The sequence below is a fragment of the Dipodomys ordii genome, unplaced genomic scaffold, assembly GCF_000151885.1.
Source record: "Dipodomys ordii isolate 6190 unplaced genomic scaffold, Dord_2.0 Scaffold42, whole genome shotgun sequence".
Lineage (NCBI taxonomy): Eukaryota > Metazoa > Chordata > Mammalia > Rodentia > Heteromyidae > Dipodomys > Dipodomys ordii.
This window is the reverse complement of record NW_012267258.1, coordinates 9,875,070-9,893,206: the sequence shown is the minus strand read 5'-3', so window position 1 is coordinate 9,893,206 and position 18,137 is coordinate 9,875,070. Positions and strand designations below refer to the sequence as shown.

The window sequence follows — 18,137 nt, the reverse complement described above, 5'->3', positions numbered from 1 at the left end:
AAACCCAGTACCACCACAGACAGACAGACAGACACACCATGCACACAAATCCATTCATGTTCCTTCTATGTATTTGAGTCATTGGCTTAGCAAAAGCCCTTGAGTTTGTAGGAATTTCTGCTCTAGAAGCCGTGGACCAATAGTCTTTTAGATATGCAAAACTTAGGACCACTGGTAGCAGATACTTAGCATCTTAAAGGCTGAAAATAATAATTATAATATTTAGACTTCTGTATTTATGTTGCAGTAGAGGCTATGCTGTACTGAAAGGTTTAGTGATCTTTAGTGAGTTAAATACTAAAGAGTCTCATCTTTCTTCCAGACTCTGGTGCCTCATGCTTATAATATTAGCTACTCAAGAGGCTAAGATCTGAGAATGAAGGTTCAAAGGCAGGCCAGGAAAAAAAAGTCAGTGAGACTCTTATCTCCAATTAACCACAGAAAAACTGTAAGTGGTTCAAGTGTAGCCTTGACTGAAAAGCTAAAGGCCAGTGTGCAAGCCGTGAGTTCAAGCCCCATATAAAATAGTAATATATTTAAAAAAAACAAAGCAACAAAGTAATTACTCATTGGCCTGTATTGATAAGTAGGTCTGTCATTCAAATCCTGGGCAATAACTAGCTTTTGATCAATAGGTACAGCTTTACATAGGGGTTTTTAAAGAACAGGTTAATTTTTGTTTTGTTTTGCTTGGGAATAGTTTGTTAACTAGTGCTTTATCTGTGTTTCTAAAGAGTCAGGAGTAGCTACAGGATGATTTCAAGTACAGACTCAACAAGTACGTGCACTTACTTCAGTGAGCCTCCTATGTATGAACTATACACAAAGTGTCTGCTTTATATTACTTATTCTTTTATGCCCATCAAATTGCCTATATTGTTCATATTTTTGGTTATGCTTCCAGGGATTTCAGACTATCTTGGCCATTCTGGACTTGTCAGAACCCTTTTCTAAGCTGCTCTTGCACCATTCATTTGAGTCTGTAATATTCCATCAGATGTCTTTGGGCATCACGGAACCAAAGGGCCCACAGGTACAGTATTACTCCCTGGTTGGCCAAAGGTGATGCATTGAGCTAGCTCTCATCCTCATTTCCATTCTTTGTAGTTTCTCAATCTCTGTTGCAAATGTTTTGCAAAACTGGTGATGGACCCCGAGTTAAAAAGTGTGATGTTACAAAGAGCCTGTGATCAGAATAATAGCATCATGGTAGAATGCTTGCTTCTCCTGGGAGCGGATGCCAATCAAGCCAAGGAGGCAACTTCTTTAATTTGTCAGGTAAATAATGCTCCTGACCTTACTTTACCTTGTTTTACTGTTCTTTGCTTCTGCCATCGTATATCTATCTCTTTTGTGTGTGTGTGTGTGTGTGTGTGTGTGTGTGGGTGTGTGTGTGTGTGTGTATGCCAGTGCTGGGGCTTGAACTCAGAGCCTAAGAACTCCCTAAGCACCTCACTGGTGCTCTATCACTTGAGCTGCAGCCCCACTTCCAACCTTTTGCTGGTTAATTGGAGATAAGAATCTCCCAGATTTGCCTGCATAGGCTGGCTTTGAACCTTGATCCTCAGATCTCAGTCTCCTGAGTAGCTAGGATTATAGGCATGGGTCACCAATGCCCAGCCTTATATTTAGTGATTAATATACATTATTAAATAATCAGCAAGGTCCACATGTTTCAGTAACTTTTTTTTGGTTGGTCCTGGGGCTTGTACTCTGGGCACTGTCCCTGAGTTTCTTTGTCCTCAAGGTTAGCACTCTGCCACTTGAGCCACAGCCCACCTCTGGATTTTTCAGTGATTAATTGGACCTAAAGAGTCTCACAGACTTTCTTGCCTGGGCTGGCTTCAAACAATGATCCTCAGATCTCAAGCCTCCTGAGTAGGTACCCAACAGTACTTATTTTAAAAAGACCTATTTAAATTTAATTTTCTACTTTCAGTTTTAAACTTCAGCTAATACCAATTGGTAATCAACATAAAGAGAAACAAAACTTGTAACTCATTTTCATGCACGATTAAAATTATGAATTACAGTTGCATAAATCATCAAATTACTTAGATTAAGTTCAAATGTGTTTAAGCATGCATTGACTATAGTTTCTTTTCATGATTAATACCAATTAAACTCTTTCCCTCAATCATTTCATAAGCTTCTTTTGGTGTGTATATGTGCCTATTACTACCCTACAACGTGAACTCAAGCCTGGTTGCTGTTCCTTAGCTTTTTCACTCAAGGCTGGTGCTCTTCCACTTGAGTCACACCTCTACTTCTGTTTTCTTTTCTCTAATAGGTCTGTGAGAGGGAGAGCAGCCCTAAATTGGTGGAGCTGCTGCTGAATAGCGGGTCGCGTGAACAGGATGTACGGAAAGCGCTGATGATCAGCATGCAGAAGGGTGACAGCCACATCATCAGCTTGCTCTTAAGGAGGCTGGCCCTGGACCTGGCCAACAACAGCATCTGCCTGGGAGGGTTTGGTATAGGAAAAATTGAACCTTCTTGGCTGGCTCCTTTATTTCCAGATAAGATATCCAATTTAAGGAAACAAACAAGTAAGTACCAGAAGAATACTTTGTACATGTCTCGTCCTCCTCTCTCCTTTTCTTCCTCTTCCTCTTCTTCTTCCTCCTGCTCCTTCTCTGTTTCCTTCTTCTCCTTCTCTCTTTTTTTCCTCTCTCCTCCATACTACTCCTCTTCCTTCTCCTCCTTGTTTATCTTGTCAATACTGGGGCTTGAACTCAGGGCCCGTGTACTGTCTCTGAGCTTTTTTTTTAAGCTGAAGTCTAACATTCTGCCACTTGACCCACAGATCCACTTGTGGCTTTTTTGGTTCTTAATTGGAAATAAAGCATCTTACAGACTTTCCTGTCCCAGCTTGCTTTGAACTGCAATCCTTAGATCTCAGCCTCTTGAGTAGCTAGGGTTATAGGCATGAACCACTGAGGTCTGGCAGTATTATTACTATATTATTATTTTGAGTGCTGAGGATTGAACCCAGAGCTTGGTGCATGCTAGGCAAGTGCTCAACCTCAAATCAACTGTAATGATACTTACTGTATTATATAATTATATACCTGAGGTGTTTTTACTCATGGCTGGTACCCTCTACCACTTGAGCCATCATTTCATGTTCAGCTTTGTGCTGGTTATTTGGAAATAAGAGTCTCTCAGATTTGTTTGCCTGGTCTGGCTTTAAACCTTGCTTTCCAGATATTTGCCTTATGATAGCTCTGATTATGAGCTTGAGCTCTTGGCAGCTGAAATTAAATTGTCTTCTTTTGAAGGCATTTGACAATATCCTTAGTATTTCCAGGATAGATAGAAACATCTTTTAAAAAATTTTAAGTGTTAAAACTGACACACTCCCAGTTTCAAGTGACTCACGCTTGTCATCTTAGCTATTCAGGAGGCAGAGATTTAGAGGATTGCAGCTCAAAGCTAACCCAAGGTAGAGAAGTCCACAAGACTCCATCTCCAAAATACCCAGCAAAAAACAGGGCTAGAAGTGTGGCTTGAGCCTGAGAGCTCCATCCTTGAGCAAATAAACTGAACAAGTGTTGTGGCTCTGAGCTCAAATCCTAAAATTGCCAACAAACAAACAGAAAACGAAACTGATATTTAAAAATTGTACACATTAAGACATATATTCTCAATGTGTACAGGAAGCTTATAGATTAAGAAGTTTTATGTCATAGCAAAAGATGAGTTGTAAACACTCTTTTTCCCTGATAGCCATATTCAAAAATATCACAGTAAATCCCCCCAGTCCATCATATACACAGGCTCTACAGGAGGGTATAGTCCCAAATGGAAGTTCAACATTCCTTGTATTCTCTTTATTTATTTATATATTTTCATGACAATCCTGGGTGTATGCCTGTGGTGTATTTCCCTTGCACAATTAGCTAACACTTTAACAAAATGAAAACATTGGTTTTTTTTTTCCAGAGGAGGATAGGGAAGAGAAGGGGGACAGATAAAGACAGTAAGCAACAATGAAAAATACAATAATAATATTTAATGTACATATGTGAAACTTAATGGGATGGGCAGGGTTTGGAGAGATGGGAGAGAATGATGGAAGGGGTGACATTGATCAAGATGCCTTGTATTCATAAACGAATATGTTGAATTGAAATCTCTTTGTTCAGCTATTTAAAGGTATAATAATACAGGGGTGGCAATGTGGCTCAGTGCTGGAATGCTTGCCTAGCATGCATGAAGTCCTAGGTTGATTCCTCAGTACCACATAAACAGAAAAAAGCCAGAAATGACGCTGTGGCTCAAGTGATAGAGTACTAGCCTTGAGCAAAAGAAGCTCAGGGACAGTGCCCAGGCCCTGAGTTCAAGCCCCAGGACTGGCCAAAAAAAAAATAAAAAAAATACAATAGTATAGAAAGAAAATCAATCTACCATCAGATAGTTATTCTTAGTACTGTCTGTTATTGTAAAGTGACTTTGGAAGGAAGAATGTAAAACTCTCTAGAAGCATGAGTACAAAAATACCTTTGGAAAGGCAAGTGTTTCTTTTTTTTATTCCTGTTCATTCCTAAGTGGCTGGCCTGTCTCTTTTTAGACATGGGTTCTATGCTAGCGAGGATGGTACTCAGGCACCAGATGAGAAGCACCGTGGAGGAAGGAGCAGCTGCAGGCAGTGATGAAAATTTCTCTGAAGATGTACTGGATAAGCTTGGTGAATGGACTTTCATTCCGGATTCTTCCATGGACAGCGTGTTTGGTCAAAGTGATGATCTGGATAGTGAAGGTATTTATTATCAAACATAGTACCCTTTATAGTTCACACACACACACACACACACACACACATGGGCATGGAACAATTAATACTAATTAATTAATACTAGTTCCCACCAAAGCATAGGGAAAAGCTTGAGTAAGAAATGCGTTCATTCATGGACATAGGCTTTCTAACTCCAGTTGAGACTGTGGCTCCAGAAAAGGAGTCTCTGGCCTTTCTACTGTGATTCAGTGCTCTTAATTCACAGGCAGGATCACACTGCAAACACTGATATTGTTTGGTATTGACTAGAATTTTCTATGGTTGGGTCAGTGCCATTATCTTGATACAGTGATGCCAGCCTTACCAGAAAATGTAGGTAAAGGCTGTGATAGTACTTGGAAAGTGGGAAGGACTGACTAAATTTTTTTTTATTTTTACATTTATTGTGGCTACAATAATAAGAGTAATTTTTTTGTGTGGGCCAGTCTTGGGCTTGAACTCAGGACCTGGTCTCTATCCTTAAGCATTTTTGCTCAAGGCTAACAGTCTATACCACTTGAACCACAGCTCCACTTTCAGGTTTTTGGTGGTTAACTGGAGATAAGAGTATTATGGACTTTCCTGCCTGGGCTGGCTTCAAATGACCATCCTCAGATCTCAGCTTCCTTAGTTGCTTGTATGATAAGTGTGACACACTGGTATCTATGTAGTGTCAATAATATAAATATTTAAACAGCTTAAGTATCAATAATATAAATAATTAAACAGCTTACTTGACATAATTTAAAAAATAATATGTTAAGATATATAACAATAGTGATTATGGGTGACATATTTAGTACAATGAATCTTTTTTTTTTTGGGGGGGGGTCCGGTTGTGGGGCCTGAACTCTGGGCCTGGGCGCTGCCCCTCAGCTCTTTAGCTCAAGGCTAGTGCTCTACCACTTGAGCCACAGCACCACTTCCGGCTTTTTTCTTTTTGCTTATGTGGTGCTGAGGAATCCAACGCCTTCAAATTACCTGGTTGCATTTTCACATACATGCATTGGATATTATGACTGTATTCACCCACCCTTCCTCTCTCCATTTGAATGCCCCACTTCCCTTGAGCCTTACCTGCCTCTGACAAAACATGTTTCAGCCTGAATATAATTTTAGTGTCATACTAGACAGGTAGTGTTCGTATCAGTTGTAAAAGGGGTCTTGTTTAAAGAAATATGGTATACACAACTGAATGCTATAAAGTCAATTTGGGTATGTTGCTTTGATAATTTATCTATAGCACTTGAAATTTATTCTTTTCCTTTCCAAACTAAAGAATGATGGAATTTGCAATCTTACAAACGATTCTATGTAAATTTTTGCATCTTATGTATCTTACAAATATGATTCCTATTGATCTTTACTCTTATTTAGAAAATTCATAATATTAAGAATAGTTTTCATTTCTAATTTTTATTTCAACCAAGCTCTTTAAATATGATATGGTGCAAGAGCACTTGCCTAACATGTTTGAAACTCTAGAATCAATCTCTGGGACTACCAAAAAAATTCATAAAGGACAGATGTCAACTAAATACATGGAAGAAAAAACCCCTGTTAAAAAATTCAAATAGCCAGGTGCTGGTGGCTCACGCTTGTAATCCTAGCTACAGAGGAGGCTGAGATCTGAGGATCACGGTTTAAAGCCAGTCCGGGCAGAAAAGTCTGTGAGACTCTTATCTCCAATAAACCTCTAGAAAACAGGAAGTGGTGCTGTGGCTCAAGTGGTAGAGCACTTGCCTTGAGCTGAAGAGCGCAGGGACAGAGCCCAAGCCCAGAGTTCAAGCCCCATGACTGACAAAAAAAAAAAAAAACAACTCAAGTAGTCACACTCATGATGATGTATCTTCAACCAATTAAATAGTGATTGCAGTATTTATAGCCGGATTTTAAACATTTGTGAGAAAATTTCGTTAATGTCTACATATTTTTTTGTGTTAGTTCTAGGGCTTGGATGCTCTTTCTTAGCTTTTTCATCAAGGCTAGAATTCTACCACTTGAATCATACCTCCACTTCCTTATGGGAAAATTTCAGAGAAATGAAAATGAGTGAAGGAATAATATTGATCAGATTTGTGTACATAGTTCTCTCTGCTTTTTGTATATACATGTATTTACTATTCAGTGTTAACCACTGACATTCTTGTCTTACTTACTATGAGTAGACCCAGTGCATAGATTTTTTTTCTTCTGCTTGTCTTTATCTAGCACTTAACTCAGTATTAATCCCTAGAGGTAGAAAAAGTAGTTTAACTCTTAAAAGCCATCTTAGTTTATCATCTTTATTCAAAAGATATTACAAAGAAAATTGATTATGAAATTTCCATGAATAAAAATAACCTCCTAGGAGTGAACATCTTATGATTGAGGTATCTGTTCTTATTCATGTTCATATTATTTTATCATTTCAAAATAGGAAGTGAAAGTTCATTTCTTGTGAAGAAGAAATCCAATTCCATTAGTGTGGGAGAATTTTACCGTGATCCTGCGTTGCAACGTTGCTCCCCAAATTTGCAAAGGCATTCCAATTCATTGGTATGTTAAACTGTGATTGTGTTGTTTGGTTATTGACATTCTGCTTTGTGTGTGTATGTGTGTGAGAGAGTGTGCTGACACTGGGGCTTGAACTCAGGTCCCTGTACTGTCACGTGGCTTTTTCTACTTAAGGCTAGTACTCTACCACTTGAGCCACAGCTCCATTTCTTGCTTTTTTTCCCCTGATTATTTGGAGAAAAATTCTCATGGACTTTGCTACCTAGACTGGCTTCAGATCTTCAGATCTCAGTCTCCTGAGTAGCTAGGAATACAGGTATGAGCCACAGGCACTAACTGTGCAAGTACATAGTGTGAAAGGCCATTTATGCACTTAAATGGATTGTTTTCTTTTGTATTCTTGATTGGGCTCTTGGTTTGAATTTGCCAATTTCTCCCCATAATTATAGATACCAGTTATTCCATTAAAATATTTCATGGCTGCTTCTATATTGTTTGAAAAATAAATCTCAATGTCTTTAAAAACCTGATAGCACTTTTATAGTAAATATTATTGTTTGTTTCATAGGGGCCTGTTTTTGATCATGAAGATATGCTGAAGCGGAAAATAAAAATATTGTCTTCAGATGATTCAGTCAGTAAGTATTTGGAGGCACTAATAAGTATACAGATATTGGGGGCAGAATATAATGCTTTGTTAAATTTTCTTTGCTAATTTAAATCTCCTTGAGTCCTAGTTCATCTTATATAATCTTCGTAGGTACTTACTTAATAACTCCACAGGCTTGAGAAAAATGAAATGGAGCTGGTAATTAAAACAAACGAACAAAATTATTAGCCAGGCGCTGGTGGCTCATGTCTATAATCCTAGCTACTCAGAAGGCTGAGATCTGAAGATTGTGGAATGAAGGCAGCCCTGACAGGAAAAGTCTGTGAGACTCTTATCTTCAATGAAGTGACAGAAAAAGCTAGAATTAGCGCTGTGACTCAAGTGGAAGAATGCTAGCCTTGACTAGAAGTTGCTCAGGGACAGTGCCCTGGCCCAGAGTTCAAGCCTCACACTCAGCTAGCACTTTACCACTTAAGCCACCTCCAGCCCAGATTTTTGCGAGTTATTTGGAGTTGGAGTCTCAAAAACTTTTATTGCTTATATGACCTTGAATTGATCTCAGTTTCCTGAATAGTTAGAATTAGAGGTTGAGCCACCAGCATCCAGCTCCTTTCTTTGTTTTTTTCTTTTTTTAATGAGACAGGTAAAATATGTTTATTTGTTGTCTGTCTCAGCCATGGGAAAGTAAGCTCCCTTCATTTGGTTTTCTACTGAATACCCAATGCCTTCAAGAGAGCTTGACACTATGTGGTACTCTGCAGACTTTGACCAAGTAACTTTTTACATTGTGTGCTTACCTTCCCATTGTTTGCTTGTTTTTGACAAAGGGTCATCAAAACTTCCATCTCACATGAGGCATTCAGACAGCATTTCTTCCCTGGCTTCTGAGAGAGAGTATATTACGGCATTAGACCTTTCAGCCAATGAACTCAGAGATATTGATGCCCTGAGCCAGAAATGCTGTATAAGTGGTCATTTGGAGCATCTTGAAAAGTTGGAACTTCACCAGAATGCACTCACCAACTTCCCACAGCAACTATGTGAAGTAATTTCAACCCATTCTTATCATGTGTAGGACACTGCAAGGGCTAATGCATGAATACCTAACTTGTGTGGTTACATTTTTCAAAAGCAGGCTCTACTTTTGTGTCATTGGGCAGTAATTCTCTCATTGTCTCGGTGTTCAAAGACATCTAGCCAGATGGACAATGAAACTGGACACTTGACTGACAAGGAATTCCAGGTCTTTTCCTGATCATACAGAAGAAAATACCTTAGAGTAAAAAGAAAATAAAATTGAAATGTTATTCAGGAATTATATATCTATAGAAAATTCAACTTAGGATGTAAGAGAGAGTCTGGCCTGTGCTGAGCAGAGTGAGGACTAACAATTTTTCCTCTGGGGCTGTGGATCATGCCTGTAATCCTGGCTACTGAGGAAGCTGAGATCTGAGAACTGAAGTTTGAAGCCAGCCAGGGCAAAAAAGGTCTGTGAGACTCTTCTCTCTAGCCAGCAAAAAGCCAGAAGTGTAGGTGTGGTTCAAGTAGTAGAGTACTAGCCTTGAGCAAACAAGTTCAGGGTCAGTGCCCAGGCCATGGGTTCAAGCCTGAGGACTGGCACATTTATTCGTGCGCACGCTCACACACACACACACACACACACACACACACACACACAAATCTTTCCTTCTGAATAAATTTGTGAGATCAGAAACAACTTAAACCAGTCTTCGATATGTCTCTGTAATCTCATTAAACTCTGGAATTTTTTGTGAACATAAACATATTGACATTTAAAGAGGAATTCAGAGAGATGATTATTTCTGAGATTTTAGCACTTTGACAGTAATCCATATCAAAATTTTTACAACTAACCCACTCTGGAAGCCTGTGTTTCCTTTACCATTATAAAATTAGAATTGCTTGAAAATAAAAACTAGAGATCTGAAACAAAAAGTCCCATTTATAAAAAAGAAGTTCTGATATTAGAAATGTATTACCTAGGACTACTTTCATAATTAAATATTAATTTTATTATCTTTAAGTAGTTGTATACAGGGTTTCAATTCCACACATCAATTGATGAGTGCAACAACATTTTGATCAATGTTACCTCCATTCCTTCATTCCCCCCATCTCTCTCGGCCCCACCCAACCCCTTCAGTTACATGATTCCAATTTCCACATGTGTACTTTGAATATTATGACTATTTATCTACCCTTCCTCTTTATGTTCGTTCATCTATCCCTCTTCCTTCCACCCCTCCACCTTCCTAACAAGTCTGTGAGACTCTTATCTTCCTTGTATTCATTGTGTTAAACTGTAAGTTAAATGTTCCAACTAGTTACACCAGATTAATTCTTACTTACGTTAAAATGTGTAATGATTTCTAAATGGTAGTATTTCTTTTAGAGTCATCCCAAGATTATATTCAGCCAATAAATCATTAGTTTGAATATTAGCTGAGGCTTATTTTCCAGCTTGCTCTTTATAGACATATTCTACCCAAAAAGCTGGATGAACTCTCAAACATATTCTTGTGAAATTGCTTTTGGTTGTGAACCTATGCTGTTTTTCCTAGTTGGGCCAGTAATTATTTTGGCATTCAGTTGTGGATTGTGTTTTCAAAGTAACTGTAAATGGTTAATTGAGAGCTACCAAATGCAGAAATCTGAGCTCAACGTGTTTCTCAAATGGTTCTTTTCAGAATTTTACAACTGTCTTTTCAGACCCTGAAGTGTTTGACACACTTGGATTTGCACAGTAATAAGTTCACATCCTTTCCCTCCTACTTGTTGAAAATGAGTTGCCTTGCCCACCTCGATGCCTCTCGAAATGACATTGGACTCCCAGTGGTGTTAGATCCCGCCTTGAAGTGCCCCACCCTGAAGCAGTTCAACTTGTCATATAACCAGCTCTCTTCAGTACCCGAGAACCTCGCTGAAGCTGTGGAAAAACTGGAGCAGCTCATTTTAGAAGGGTCAGAAAAGCTTTAATTAAAACAGTAGGCTTAAATGGGCGTCGGTGGTTTATACTTGTAATCCTAGCTACTTAGGAGGCTGAGATCTGAGAATCACAGTTCAAAGTCAGCCCGAGCAGGAAAGTCTGTGAGACTCTTATCTCCAGTAAACCACTCAGAAAACCAGAAGTGGCGTTGTGGCTCTACTGGTAGAGCGCTTGCCTTGAGCTGAAGAGCTGAGGGACAGTGCCCAGCCCAGAGCTCAAACCCCATGACTGACAAAAACATCAACAAACAGCAGGCTTGGTTTCTGGTCATGGTTCACTCCTGTAATCCTAGCTCCTTGGGAGGCTGAGATCTAAGGATTGTGGTTCAAAGGCAACCTGGACAGGAAAACTTGTGAGACTCTTCTCTTCATTTATCCACCAAAAGCTGGAAGAAGAGCTGTGGCTCAAATGGTACAGCACTAGCCTTGAGTGGAAAAGCTCAAGGACAGTGCCTAGCTGTGAGTTCAAGCCCCAGAATAAGCACAATACAAAACAAAAACACTGCAAGCTTGGCTGGGTACCTGTGACTCACTCTTGTAATCCTAGCTGCTCAAGGGACGGAGATCTGAGGATCGTAGTTCAAAGCCAGCCTGAGCTGTGGCTCAAGTGGCAGAGTGCCAGCTTTGAGAAAAAAAATTAAGAATACCCAGGCATTGAGTTCAAGCTCCAGCACCACTACTGGCGTGTGTGGGAGCGCGCGCGCGTGCACACACACACACACACACACACACACACACACACACACACAGACACACACACACACACACACACACACACACACACACACACACACTAGGCTTTTTCAATGGTAGAAGACTGACAGAGCTAGCGTTGAGGCCCAGACTTCAAACATCAGTATGGCCACAAAGAAATAAAAAATAAGGAGCATCAGGTTTGATGTACATTGAACATTCTAGTGTTTATAAAACACGTTGACATTTCTATGTTAGTAAACTAAAATATAAAGAGTTTATATGAATTTAATGAATTCCATTAAATACTATAAATATAAAATAAAATGGACCAAGGGACTTAGTATTACAACTTCGTTAATTGACTTAAATTTTCACAAGCGATTTTAAAATTAATAATTCTGCTTTGAGCCTATTCTTTGATGACAATTTTATTTTGTTTTAGAGTATATGACTTTGTGCAAGTTAATCCTCATTTTTGTCTTTTACAACTAGGAATAAAATATCAGAAATATGTTCCCCTTTGAGCCTGAAGGAATTGAAGGTTTTAAACCTTAGTAAGAACAACATCTCATCCCTGCCAGAGAACTTTCTTAAAGCTTGTCCAAAAGTAGAGAGTTTCAGTGCCAGAATGAATTTTCTTGGTAAGTGCTCTAGGAGTATCTTTCTCTTCCTACCAGGCTTTCTAACTCTCAAAGGATGTATCAAACATGAGCACTTGAGGTGGAAATATCTATCTTTTTAAATATATGTGTATATATATTTATATTTGTGCTGGTACTGGGACTTGAACTCAGAGCCCAGGTGTTGTCCATTAGCTTTTTCACTCAGGCAGGGCTATTATTCTACCATCTGAGCCACAGCTCTACTCCTGGCTTTTTGGTGGTTAATTGGCGATACAAGTCTCATGAACTTTACTATCCAGTCTGGCTTTGAACCTCAGTTCTCAAATCTCAGCCTCCTGAGTAGTTAGTATTACAGGGTTGAGCTACAGTGGTCTATTCTTGTTTCTGCAAGGAAATTACTTTCACTGTATTCATTCTTTTTCAGCCTCTCCATTAGCTATCCACCTCCTGCTAATATTCCTCCAACAGGGCTTGTTTTAGTTTCCTGTCAATATTATTACTATTTGTTCATTCTTGGCCAGGCACCAGTGGCTCACACCTGTAATCCCAGTACTCAGGAGGCTGAGATCTGAGGATCAAGGTTCAAAGGCAATCCAAGCAGAAAAGTCCATGGGACTCTTATCTCTTAACTAGCACAAAAGCCAGAAGTGGAAGTAGATACAATAGAGTACCAGCATTGAGTGAAAATGCATAGCAAGAGCTGGAGGCTGAGTTCAAGCCCCTACAAGCACATCATCATCATCATCATCATCATCATCACTATGATAATAATAATGATGACCATAATAATTATTGCTGAGACCTGATGGCACATACTGGTAACCCTAGCTACTCAGGAAGCTGAGATATATGAGGATTTCAGTTCAAAGTCAGCCTGGGCAGAAAAGTTCATGAGACTTACTTCAAATTAGCCAGCAGAAAGCCAGAAGTAGAGATATGGCTAACTTAGTAGCGCACCAGCCTTCAGTGGAAAAAGCAAAGAGGCGGCACAGCAGTCCTTGTGTTCAAGTTCCAGTACCTAAACACAGACACACAGTCACACATACACACACAGACACAGACATACATACACACATATACATGTGGACACATATGTACACATACAGATCATATGACCAAGAAGTCTTGTATTATTGTAGCATCTATCCTTGGTCTATAGGGCACTCTTTGTGAGATTGTACCATGAATAAGTTTTATCCTTATACTATATTATGCATTAGTAAACTGTTCAAAGGTGTTTTTTTAAATATATTTACCCAATAGTAATTTGAGCGAATCTATTCTCTGTCATGTAAAACATCACATAATTTAAAGTAACTATTTTAATCATTTTTTTACTTTATAAATCTGTGCTGCATAATTTGTATGGTGTCAGACCTATTGACTAGAGTCCTATTTTAAATATAACACATCCAAGCTGGTATTGTTTTAAAGCTTAGAATAAATTTTGGGTAAATATGTGGAACATTTTTTATTATCTTGTGGAATTATTAAGCCTGTTACCCTATTTTATAAAGTAGTAGAGTTGTTTTCTACTACCAGAATGAAGATGGAACATCAAATTAAGTGGGACATCACTGGTAACTGCTCCGATTGCATTGACTAGATATCAGTTCAAATGATTAAAAAATTCACTATTTTATTTTTATTTTCTTGCAGCTGCTCTGCCTTTCTTGCCTTCTTCCGTAACAAGCCTAAAACTATCTCAAAATAAATTTACATGTGTTCCAGATGTAATTTTAAATCTACCACAGTAAGTGTCTTGCTGTTTTCTTTTTAAAACTTCATGAGTTGAGTATTTAGAAACATGGTTTTCATTTAGATGTAAAAGTGTAATTCATTTATAAGCCTTCTTAGCTTAAGTTTTTATATGTATATGAATTTGATTTTTTCACTAGACAAAAGATCCAAGTATTTAAACTTTTATGTTAATTTACTGAGCTGTTGTATACAAACAACTGATTATTTAATTGCTATATCGCTTTAATCCAATGGGATAATAATCACTAGCTGTCATTTTCATTCAAATTTTATTTGTTCTCAGAAGCTGATATGTTGCCATAATACTATGAACTTTCAAACTATATTTAAGTTATGTGTGAGTGACAATGTTGGTGGAGATTTTGGAGGTTTGGGGTTAACTTCATTTATAAACAAAAATCTTCCTGCAACTACTAATGTGGACATTAGGATTTCAAGTGTGTTGTCATTTGTGTGTGTGTGTGTGTGTGTGTGTGTGTGTGTGTGTGTGTGCACCATTACCCCATGATCTTGTTTGGCTTTTTTTTTTTCTTTTCTCGAGGCTGGCATTCTACCACTTCTAGCTTTTTGTGGTTAATTGGAGTTAAGAGTCTTACAGTCTTGTTAGCTCAGGCTGGTTTCAACTTGTGATCCTCAGATATCAGCCTCCTCCATAGTGAAGATTACAGGAGTGAGCCATTGGCACCCAAGCATGTGTGTTGTCATTTTAAATATTATTGCAATTATATTATGCCTTATAAACCAAATTTATAATCTTATTTGCTTTAGTGTTCTATATGTGTAAATATATGCATATTTAGGCAAATAGTAATTATAATCTTTCCATATATGGTGTCAGACAACCATAAACTGGTTAACTGAAATGTAGCTTTGGAATGTGTCAGACATTTTTCTAACTGCAGGACTGTGGGCTATCTCTTTAATCTTCCTCATTTGATTGGAGCTCTTGTTATTATTTCCAGTTTAATCTCAGTAGAGAGATAAGTTATCTTCAGGGAAGTCAACACTGGTTGGTTCAACTTCAGACTCTCAACTCTTAACATATAAACTCTTATATGTAACTTTTATGTATAACCCATTGACTATAGGTAGTATTGTGTTTTAAATGTAACATGTTTTTGAATATGCATTTCAAAGCAAAAATATTTGCTATGGTGGATAAGGAAAAAAATATGACAAAAAAGTCTCTTTCTGCCTAGGGAACTAAATGTAATTCAGTCTCTAATTCTACCATGGTTTAGAAATGATCCTTAGGTGCCCATTTCAGTCCTTCCAATGCATTTCTTTGTTTTGCTTTGTGTCACAAATGAGCAGAGTTAGACATCTTAAGTCCTGATGGAAGATAAAGAGGATGGAGATGAAGCTACTTTATCTTTATTTTAAGTGCATTGATTGTTAGACATGCAAGAATGATCTCTGATGGAAAATTAGTATTATCTCTAGTTTCTTATTTTCCATCCTTTTTTTGGTGCATGTAATAGGTTTCAAACTCAGGTCCTTGTGCACTTACTTTGCTTTTTTGCTCATAGCTGGCATGCTACTACTTGAGTGGTACCACTTCTAGTTTTTTGCCAGTTAACTGGTGATACAAGTTTCTCACATTTGTTGGTCCCAGGGTAGCTTTGAACTGTGAGTCAGTCTTCAGATCTCAGCCTCCTGAGTAGCTAGGATTACAGGGATGAGCCACTGGTATTCAGTTTCCATGCATTTTCATGATAACTGGGGAAAAAAATCTAGTAGATTTTAAAATGAGAGTAGTGCTTTGGTCTAGCAGGTGGTACCACTATGTGAGTTGGGCATTACCTCCTTAAGCTCTAAATTCTCTGGGTGAAAGAGCTCAGTATATAGTTATGAAAGTCGGACTGTTGCACAGTCAGATGTACCTCCATTTTGCTGGCTGTTATTCTCCCTGCAGGCCTACAGTCACGTGTAACTGGTTTTCTGCAAACCTTGAATAGCTCTCCTGTCTGAGAACAACCCATTGGAACCAAGGGCCTGTCACAGGCCATGCTCCATGCTCAGTACTATAATTATTATAATGAAAGGAGCCAGTGCAGAAGTGTGCCCACATACTATAGCAATTATCTCTAAGACCCAGTCTCTAAAGGGTCCCCTCTGTAATCAGTGGAAATTATAATTTAGACTGAGTGCTATCAGTGCCAATTATAATTTCTCATTTACCATAAACATTTGTATGGCTCAGGTCTTTTTCTCCTTCTGAGACTACACATTCACATACCTGAACTACATAAAAGAAAGTGGACCTTGATTTTTTTTATAGTTATGCCTTTATATATGCATTACTACATGTTTCAATACATATATGTTTCACATGTTGTTTCAATGTTCATATGATATTTCAATGTATATATTGTATGATCTTCAAACAATGTATATATTATATGATATTAAAGCCATGAAAATATGTCTCTGAAGAAATTGTTATTTCTTTTGAGCAAAAGCATTCAAGGCTTTTACTGTAAATACAGTATTATCGGTAGTCATCCTACTGGGCAGTTGAATCTTAATTTTTTTTTGCAGGGCTTTGCTCCTGCTAGGCAGGTACTCTACCATTTGAGCCATAATTCCTGCTTTTTTGCCTTGATTATTTTATAAATAGAATCTTGTTTTTTGCGTGTGTTGGACTAGACCACGGTCCTCTTATTTGTACCTTTTTTAGTGGCTGGGATGATAGGTGCACACCAATTATGTCAGACTTATTGGTTTAGGTATAGGTGAGTCTTTGCCCTTGTTGGCTTCAAATCATGATCCTCCAGATTTTAGTTTCTCGAGTGAGTAGCTAGGATTACAATTGTGACCACTGTGCAGAGAAAGCTGTTCTTAGTGGTCCTTATTTGTTTCAGCTGCCATCCCAAGGAAACTACCTTTGTGTTTCTCATGTGTCCTTGGACGTACTCACATATTCACATGCCTATCTACATGCAAATTAAACTTATAACCATAAGTAACATATAAGCATTAAATTTATATCTTATTTTTGGCTGAAAATTGCTTGTGATGGTTATTTCATGCAGCTCTCATCTTGACATTGTGTCGTTCTAGCTTACGGTCCTTGGATATGAGCAGCAATGACATTGAAAGTCTGCCTGGACCTTCACACTGGAAATCTTTGAACTTAAGGGAACTCTTGTTTAGCTACAATCAGATCAGCATCTTGGACTTGAGCGAAAAAGCACACACATGGTCTAGAGTAGAGAAACTACACCTTTCCCATAATAAACTGAAGGAGGTAAGAGGACACCTTTATTTGTGCAAAGTTATTGGAACTTTAAAAGGTATGTTGCATAATTTGCATGATCAAAAATTACCTTTAAAATGTTTGTTGTGCCTTTCCTGGGGCTTGCACTTGGGGTCTGGGCTCTGACCCTGAGGTTTTTTTGCTCAAGGTTGGCACGCTACCAGTTGAGCCACAACTTCACTTCTAGCTCTTTTGGTAGTTAATTGAAGATAAGAGTCCTGCAATCCTCAGATCTCAGCCTCCTGAGTAACTATGATTGTAGGCTCGAGCCACCAATGCCTAGGCTAGCAATTCTGTTTTTAAAGATCTGATTTGTGTGTGTGTGTGTGTGTGTGTGTGTGTTTATGCACACGCACACATGTCAATAGTGGGGCTTGAACTTAAGGCCTGCATGTTATCCTTAGCTTTTGCTCAAAGCTACTACTCTACCACTGGAGCCATACTTCCACTTTTGGCTTTCTGCTGGTTTAACTGGAGATAAGAGTCTCATGAGACTGGCTTTGAACCACAACCCTCAGATCTTAGCCTCCTGAGTAGCTAGGATTACAAACTTAATCCACTAGTGCCTTTTGGAACTCTTATGAAAGGAGATGGGAATTGCAGATGACATCTGTAAGCCTTTGTTTCCTGGAAGCTTACACTTCCTTCTCGCTTACCAACAGATTTTGCCTTTATTATTTGTTTGTTTGTTTGTTTGTTATATTAAGATTCCTCCTGAGATTGGCTGTCTTGAAAATCTGACATCTCTGGATGTCAGTTACAACTTGGAACTGAGATCATTTCCCAATGAGATGGGGAAATTAAGCAAAATATGGGATCTTCCTCTGGATGAATTGCGTCTAAATTTTGATTTTAAACATGTCGGATGCAAAGCCAAAGACATCATCAGGTTATATCATGTTGTTTCTA

General features: G+C 38.4%; 1 protein-coding gene across 3 annotated transcripts in view; it reads left to right on the top strand.

The window, feature by feature from the left end:
- Lrrk2 (leucine-rich repeat kinase 2) overlaps positions 1-18,137 on the top strand; it is a 126,093-nt gene that overhangs the window by 48,973 nt on the left and 58,983 nt on the right. For all 3 annotated transcript variants that reach the window (XM_013018814.1, XM_013018813.1, XM_013018812.1), the window contains exons 17-28: positions 905-1,033; positions 1,108-1,278; positions 2,291-2,549; positions 4,574-4,762; positions 7,197-7,315; positions 7,842-7,911; positions 8,711-8,928; positions 10,614-10,864; positions 12,078-12,226; positions 13,868-13,961; positions 17,033-17,219; positions 17,936-18,117. In XM_013018814.1, coding sequence (XP_012874268.1) covers positions 905-1,033; positions 1,108-1,278; positions 2,291-2,549; positions 4,574-4,762; positions 7,197-7,315; positions 7,842-7,911; positions 8,711-8,928; positions 10,614-10,864; positions 12,078-12,226; positions 13,868-13,961; positions 17,033-17,219; positions 17,936-18,117 — 2,018 coding nt within the window. The remainder of the gene's footprint in view (positions 1-904; positions 1,034-1,107; positions 1,279-2,290; positions 2,550-4,573; positions 4,763-7,196; positions 7,316-7,841; positions 7,912-8,710; positions 8,929-10,613; positions 10,865-12,077; positions 12,227-13,867; positions 13,962-17,032; positions 17,220-17,935; positions 18,118-18,137) is intronic.